This window comes from Akebia trifoliata, unplaced genomic scaffold (genome assembly GCF_017979445.1).
Source record: "Akebia trifoliata isolate Shusen 1 unplaced genomic scaffold, ASM1797944v1 Contig00550, whole genome shotgun sequence".
NCBI lineage: Eukaryota > Viridiplantae > Streptophyta > Magnoliopsida > Ranunculales > Lardizabalaceae > Akebia > Akebia trifoliata.
The window spans coordinates 26,025-33,802 of NW_028237089.1; the positions used below are offsets into that span (position 1 = coordinate 26,025).

The 7,778-nt window shown below is 36.9% G+C and overlaps 1 protein-coding gene across 3 annotated transcripts; it reads left to right on the forward strand.

The window, feature by feature from the left end:
- Positions 1-962: 962 nt before the first annotated feature.
- On the forward strand, positions 963-5,872 carry LOC147381348 (uncharacterized). Of its 3 annotated transcripts, none has more exons than XM_086430554.1 (4): positions 963-3,496; positions 3,671-3,743; positions 4,615-4,700; positions 4,922-5,872. In XM_086430554.1, the coding sequence occupies exon 1, from the start codon at positions 1,038-1,040 to the stop codon at positions 3,375-3,377; it is 2,340 nt and encodes a 779-aa protein (XP_086286680.1). In that variant the 5' UTR covers positions 963-1,037; the 3' UTR covers positions 3,378-3,496; positions 3,671-3,743; positions 4,615-4,700; positions 4,922-5,872. The 3 variants fall into 3 exon arrangements, with proteins under 3 accessions (XP_086286680.1, XP_086286681.1, XP_086286679.1); XM_086430555.1 differs by having other exon boundaries at positions 4,954-5,872; XM_086430553.1 differs by having other exon boundaries at positions 4,615-5,872.
- The last annotated feature ends 1,906 nt before the right edge of the window (positions 5,873-7,778 follow it).

Genomic DNA, 7,778 nt, shown 5'->3' on the forward strand with positions numbered 1-7,778 from the left:
ATTTTCAATTTCAGCAATAACCAAATACCAAGCCATTATTTCTACATTGATTTTTTTTAAAAGGAATTTATTGCTAATATCAACTCCCAATCGAGGAAGTACAAGTTAGATTTATCTCGTTAAAAAATCGTTGTTTATTTTATCATGCAATTACATTTTTTTCTCATTAAAAAAAATATCCATTTTAATGGATATTCGACGGTCACTGATAGGCACATGGTATTTGTAGAGTCGGCTCTGATTCTAAAGGTTTTGTACTTGCAATCAGAATTGGAACCTACAAGAATTGGAATCGAGGTTTTATTTAAGCTCAACTATCGGTATATGTAATCAACTTTTTGACAATCCCCCTCCAAAAATATAAAAAGATATTACCATCTTTCAATTTTATTCATTCATATAAATATGTTGTGCATTTACGCAAACCTTGTGCCAAATGTTTGAGATATCTCCGTAATTTAAAGTTGATATACATTCTTTGACCTCAATCTACATTAGAAGGCTAGTTCACATGACATAAGCACCTCATTATTTCAAATCTTACCAAGAGACCGAGATGGATTTCACACCATCTCACGAGATAAATAAGATGACTTAGACAATATTTTGAAAATCCCATACGAGTGAGTAAACTTGACAAGATTTTGTACTTGAAAAAATTAACATTTTTTAAAATTTAAATATTTATTATCTAAATAAAATATGATTTTATGACTAAATATCTTCTAATCTTTCTTATTTTATAAAAAAATAATAATTGTTTTAGTATAAATATACATAAATAAATAATTGTAAAACGCGTCAAATGCTTTTTGTACGAGATGAGTTGACTCACCCGAGTCAACTCTGTCTCGTTCATTAACGAGATGGTAGTGGCAGTTTTGTTTCTCAAATTGGTCCTCCCCTCGATAGTGTCAGATTTTTTCGCTTTAAACCCTTTCCTCCTCACGTCCTGGAAACAAGAACCCCTCACCTCAAAACCCCTCAAAACCATCGAACTAAAGAAACCAACAATTGCATAGAAAAAAAAAAAAAACATGGAATCACTCCCACCACCACCGCCACCACCACCACCAACTCAATCACAAATCACCCAAACCATCATTTCCATCCTCACATCACAAACATCTCTCCAATCTCTCAACCAATACATTCCTTACCTCACACCATCTTTAATCCCATCCATTCTATCCTCAACCACTCTCTCTTCCCGCCCAACAACCCTTCTCTCCTTCTTCAAATGGTGCCAATCTCATCTCCCTACATTCACCCACAACACCAACTCCCTCCCTTCTCTCCTCACTATCCTCCCTCCCCTCATTCAAACCAAAAAGTTCTCCGACGCCAAATCCCTCCTCGTATCCTTCATCGCCATCGATCCTCTCCACCGTCTCCACGACTCTCTCCTCCACCCTCCGTCCCGCTTCCTTCGCCCCTCGAGAGCCCTCCTCGATACCGCCATTGGCGCTTATGTCCAATCTCAAAAGCCTCACCTCGCAATTCAAATTTTCAAGAAGATGAAGGGACGAGGTCTCCGCCCGAATGTTCTCACTTGCAATACTCTTCTCAACTCTTTGGTAAGGTACCCATCTTCTCATTCAGCTTCAGTATCTCAAGAGCTTTTCCAAGACTTTATTAAACTCGGGGTTGCCTTGAATACCAACACTTTCAATATAATCATATATGGGTTTTGCTCCAAAAGTAAGTTTAAGGATGCTATGGAGTTTTTAAATCGAATGGCCGAGTTCAATTGTATTCCAGATAATGTTACTTATAATACGATCTTAGATGCATTTTGTAAGAAGAGTCTGTTAACTGAGGCTCGGGATTTACTCCTTGACATGAAGGATAAAGGGCTTTCGCCCAATAGGAATACATACAACACTATGGTGTGTGGGTATTGTAGGTTGGGGTGGTTGAAGGAGGCGACTAAGACGATCGAGTTGATGACAAGGAGCAATTTCTTGCCCGATATTTGGACTTATAACATGTTGATAAGTGGGTTGTGTAAAGAGGGTAGGATTGATGAGGCTTTTAGGCTTCAAGATGAGATGGAGAACATGAAATTGTTACCTGATACAGTTACTTATAACACATTGATTAATGGGTGTTTTGAGTGGACGAGGAGTTTGGAAGCATTCAAGCTGCTTGAAGAAATGGGCGAGAAAGGTGTGAAGCTGAATGCAGTTACCTATAATATAATGGTTAAGTGGTTTTGTAAAGAAGGGAAGATGGAGGAAGCGATAGAGTCCATTCGGAAGATGGAGGAAAATGGGTTTCCCTCAGATTGTGTTACTTATAATACTTTGATTAATGGGTTTTGTAAACTAGGGAAAATGGGGAGAGCCTTCAAGACTATGGATGAGATGCTTCGAAAAGGCTTGAAGATGGATAATGTTGCCCTTAACTCCTTTCTTCACACTCTTTGTAAGGAGAAAAAGCTTGTTGAAGCGCATGAGTTGCTTCGTTGTGCCTCGAAGAGGGGTTATGATCTTGATGAGGTTAGCTATGGTACTTTGATCACGGGGTGCTTCAATGATGGAGATATTGATGGGGCTTTGAAGCTTTGGGACGAAATGAAGGAAAAAGAAATATTTCCAAGTGTTGTCACCTACAATTCGATTATTGGAGGACTTTGTAAAATGGGCAAAACTCAACAAGCAATGACCAAGTTAAATGAGCTTTTGGCGAGTGGGTTGGTGCCGGATGAAACTACGTACAACACCCTCATTCGTGGGTACATAAAGGATGGAGATTTGGAGAAAGCATTTCAGTTCCACAACAAAATGGTTGCAAACTCGTTCAAACCTGATGTCATAACATGTAACATTCTTCTTCATGGACTTTGTAAAGAGAGAATGGTGGACAAGGCTCTCAAGCTCTTCGATACATGGGTTTCGAAAGGTAAAGCCGTTGATTCCATCACCTATGCTACACTTATAATGTACTTGAGCAAAGAGGGGAAAATAGAAGATGCGTTAGAGCTTCTCAAAGTAATGGAAGAGAAGAAACTAGGAACTGACCATCATATTTACAATTCTATTCTGTGCGGGCTTACAGAGGCTGGTAGAACTGAAGAAGCTCAAGAATTTCTGTCAAAAATGGCTGAAATTGGAAAATTGCCCGATCATTCTTCTTTTGATGCATTGGAGACAGTCAGTGGCCAAGGAGTACAAACTGTGGAGGGTCAAGATTCAAGTTCTACAACTTATTCAAAACGTATTAATGAGCTTTGTAATGAAGGGAAGTTCAAAGAAGCTATGCGCACTTTAGAAGAAATGATGCAGAAGGGTATTGTAGTAAATAACTCCACCTATATTACTTTAATGAATGGACTCATAAAGAGGCGGAAAAGAACGTCAAGTGTATCCCGGTAGGCTGTCCAAGTTTCCGGGTGTGTTCTCTTCTGCATTGTCATCTAGGCTTTGGATCAATTGATGGTGGTGCAACTAATGTTTTGCTAATCAGTAGTGCTGCAATGCTTTTGGAAAGGGAGGTATGGGTGTCAATTCTTTCTCCACCTGCTTTTTATTACTACTGCCTACCATGCATTGAGCCTGTGGCATATTGATGCTCTTAGGTTCAATTTTTTAAGGTTTTCTATAAACATAAACAGTAGAAATTTCAATATTTATAGTGTTCATGGTTTTTTTTTCCTTCAATGTTTCAGATCCATAACAGCTTCCAGTTGAAAACAAGAAAGATGTTCCTTATTGGCATTGGAATGATTCCAATATTTCATGGTAAGCTGGGATTTTCCAAAGCTATAGTGGGCATGCACTTTATTCACTTTTTTCATCTTATCTTCACTAGAATGAATCTCTTATAGTCTTTGCTTTGCAATCCATGAGACCATCTCATCAACTTAAGAGATGTTAAAACAACCTATATGTAAGTTATATCTAATGATTAATTGTGTTGCAATGATATAATTGCTTTATATATATATATATATATATATATATATATATATATCTATATGGGTCGGGTTCCTGCAACACACATTGCGACACACATATAGACAACGTGTTTGTCTTATATGGGCAAAAATGTTTGGAATGAGCTGATTTTTTGTGAGGATGATCTCTGTGATGAGGGATCATCCTGGCAAAAAATCATCCCATTCCAAAACTTGTAACCCATCAAATTGATTTACAAAATTGGACGGTCTACAATTTTTCAACAAAAAATTGGACGGTCTAGAAGTTTCATAATGAGCTGATTTTTGGCAAAGATGATCTCCTCACCACAGAGATCATCCTCACAAAAAATCAGCCCATTCCAAACATTTTGCCCATATAAGACAAAACGCGTTGTCTATATGTGTGTGAAATGGTTTGTCGTTTGAACCTGACCCTATATATATATATACATACATACATACATATATATGTATGAATCTTGTAAACTAAAGACCAAGTATCTTCTATTCAGCTAGAAATGTTTTCTTTATTTTGTATGTATCTTGTATTCTTGTAGGTGTAATTTTACTTTCTATAGGTTTTAAATATGTTTGTCATTTTTTTTGGGAGTCCTATTGACTTTGGTTTGTATGTGTTTAATTGTATGAATGAAATGTGAAGCCTGACATCTTTATCTTTGCATATTTTACAGATTTTCAGGTCAACTGTTCTATGAGGGTGTGCAACTTCATTCAGAGTTCCGATCATGAGCTGGGCAGCCTTCGGTTCTATTTCTAGGTAAACCATTTGTTGTAGTTTGCCATTCTATGAAGGCCCGATGGATCTTTTTCAATAAGATATTATAGCGCAAGCCCAACCACCATGCACTAGGAATTTACAATATACTTGAAATATTATGTATATTATCATTCACTTTTTGTGATGTTTGGTATATCAATAACAGAAAAACAAGTTACTGAATTTTTAATATCACACCATCCCTCTATTGGACATGTTAGGATATGGGGTTGTCATTTCCACATGAAAACAGGACATTACTTGAGTTGGCCGAGCAATGTTGGGATCAATCTCTGTTCTCTGGGAGAAAGAAAATCTTGTGGAGACTTCTCCCCTTTGCAGCAGTGTGTTGGGGGATTTGGTTGGAGAGGAACAAGAGAGTTTTTCAAGGGTTGGAATCCTGAACTCACGACCTCTTAATCAATATTCTAGGGCTGCTATTTTGTTGGTGTAAACTATTTTTAGAATTCAAAGGTGTTTTCTTCGAAGAGTTTGTCTTTAGGTGGGAGTCGTTGTGCTCGAGTTAGTTTTTTTACTTTTATTGTTGTGAGGTAGGTTATCTCGACTACCTTTGTACATACTCTTTATTCTTTGAATGAGGTTATACTTATAAAAAAAAATTTGAATGCAATATGACCTCACACATAATAACACCCTCACAACCATAAGAACAACAATAGTCTGAATAAGTTGATTGGATTGCCAAACAATAATAATTAGAGTGGGTAGTGAAGTTGCATTCATGATAAGTGTTCTCCCATTAAAGGAAATTAGTTTTGGAGAACTAAGAGGGATCATGAAGCATTTGGTTTGAATGAATCACAAGAACTTTTTCTTTTTGATTGGAGGGTTGCAGCATTTAATCGAGTCCATTGACCTTTTTTTCAAACTTAGATTGACGTCTCTCTAGAAACACTTATATTATATCAATGGGGTTAACAACGTTTTTCCCTCACTCATTTGTCTAGGGTGGTAAGATACCTCCTAAGATATCGATTTTAATTTGGTTGGCGGTTTTAGGGAGACTCGCAATTTTAAACCAGTTAATCATAAGAGATTTTATTTCACCAAACCAATGTTGTATGTGTAGATCCTAGGCAGAAACGGTGGATCACTTATTCATTCATTGGTCGCACTTCTTATCTTTATTCGGGATAGTGGGTTGTTTTTCTCGCTCAGTTAAGTCGGCTTTGGAATCTTGGTTGGCGTGGGGAGCTTCATTCTCGCCTTCTAAACGGATTCTTTGGTTCTTGGTTCTATTTGCAATTTGTTGGAGTATCTGGAAAGACTGCAATCGTTGCATCTTTGAAGGGAAAGTTTCTATGATGGAATGATTAATTCTTTCTATTTAGGAACTCATGTTTTCTTTGAGTAAATTTTATAAGGATTTCAAGGGGGTCTTCTTTGAAGATTTTGTCGTGCGATAGGATATGGTTTGTTTGTTGTCGCGAGAGTAACTTGTTGTTCTTACTTTGTTTGTTTCTTTCCATCTTTTGTTGTGCCGTTTTTCTTTTGTCTCGTTGGTTCTCTTTGTTTTGGGTTGATCACCTCGACCCCCTCGCTTTCTTCTTTCAATAAATTTATCTTTATTGATAAATAAAAAATTGGGAAAATCATTGTGTTCTTATATTCAAGTTTTTCTTAGTATCTTTTATAGTTGTTCAGCATCACAACATTTTTATTGTTTTTCTAAAGAGAGATTCTATTGTCACACCAACTTTTGCTAATGCCACCCCAATTCATATGTAAATCACCAAAGAATTAGCACACACTTGGGGGGTGGCATTAGGAAAAGTTGGTGTGACAATAGAAGTGCTCTTTATTAATTATCTTCTTACACTACTCTAATGGTTTTGTGATTCCAATTGTAGTTTATAGTATTCGGACATTAAGAATGGGAACTAAGTCTGGTCACATTTTCTTGAGTTGTTTGGAGTCCCGAATTGTCTCATGCCTCTGCTCGTGTTTTATTTGACTCTTGGCTAGTCATTGGGTTTTCTTTCCCCATGATAAAGAGGGTGCTTTGGAATATTACCCATTTTGCAATTTGCAATTTGCTAGGGTTTGCGGAAGGAGCGTAATTCTAGGATCTTTGACCACAGGTCCTTGATTGTTACAGATCTAATTTTGTCAATCCTAGGTCTGTTGTTTTTGTGGTCTAAAACTTTTAAGGGGTTTAGAGGGATTTTATTTGAAGACTTTGTAGGGAGTTGGGAGGGGTATGTAGTATTGTGAGAGATTAACTTTGTGTACTTGCACTTCATTGACGCTGGCCACCTTGGCTGATCTTGCTTTCCTTTATTAATGAAATTTTACTTATCAAAACAAAAATGGGAGTTAATACGGATCGGAAGATGAAACCAAACATTTATGGCACCAAACTATAGGTGATCTCTAAGTTTTGATGCCAAACAATCGTAATTTTATATTGTCTTTGAAGTGTGAATGTTGGGAAAGACTTGATCCACAGATGACAACAAATCTTTCACGTGGGAGAATACGTCTTACCCCCGATTAGAGGTAGCGACACAAAGTGCAAGTGGATTGACATTGGCTTCATTGGTGTTTAAGATGATCAACAACATACTCAGATTTACTTGAAAAAAGCCTTTGGTGATGGTGGGGAAGTCCAAAATGATTTTGTTTGGATACCAATCTTGCAAGAACTTGGACTTATATGATCTTTTCCTAAGACATGGAACTCTAATTTCTTTGTTCTCTACTTTTGTATTTATTATATATTTTTTTTATGACTACACTAACGTGGCAGTCCTTGTATCTCGAGGAAAGAAATCTATGATGCTGTGTACTGCCACATCAGCACAGTGTCCAACGAAGACAGTGTAGAACAACTCGATCTTCTTCTGACTCTTGTTTTTATGACCAAAATCAATAACATGTAGACGTGATTATTCACTTTAACCTCCTAAATTGAATCTTTTATTTATATATTTTTCATTTGTAATTACTCCAACCATTTACTACTTATCATTATATTTATTTTTCCAACTATCCTTACCAAGTTAGTAAGGATTTCGGTCTTACTAAGGGTCCTTGGCTCACATCGTGGCATCCAAA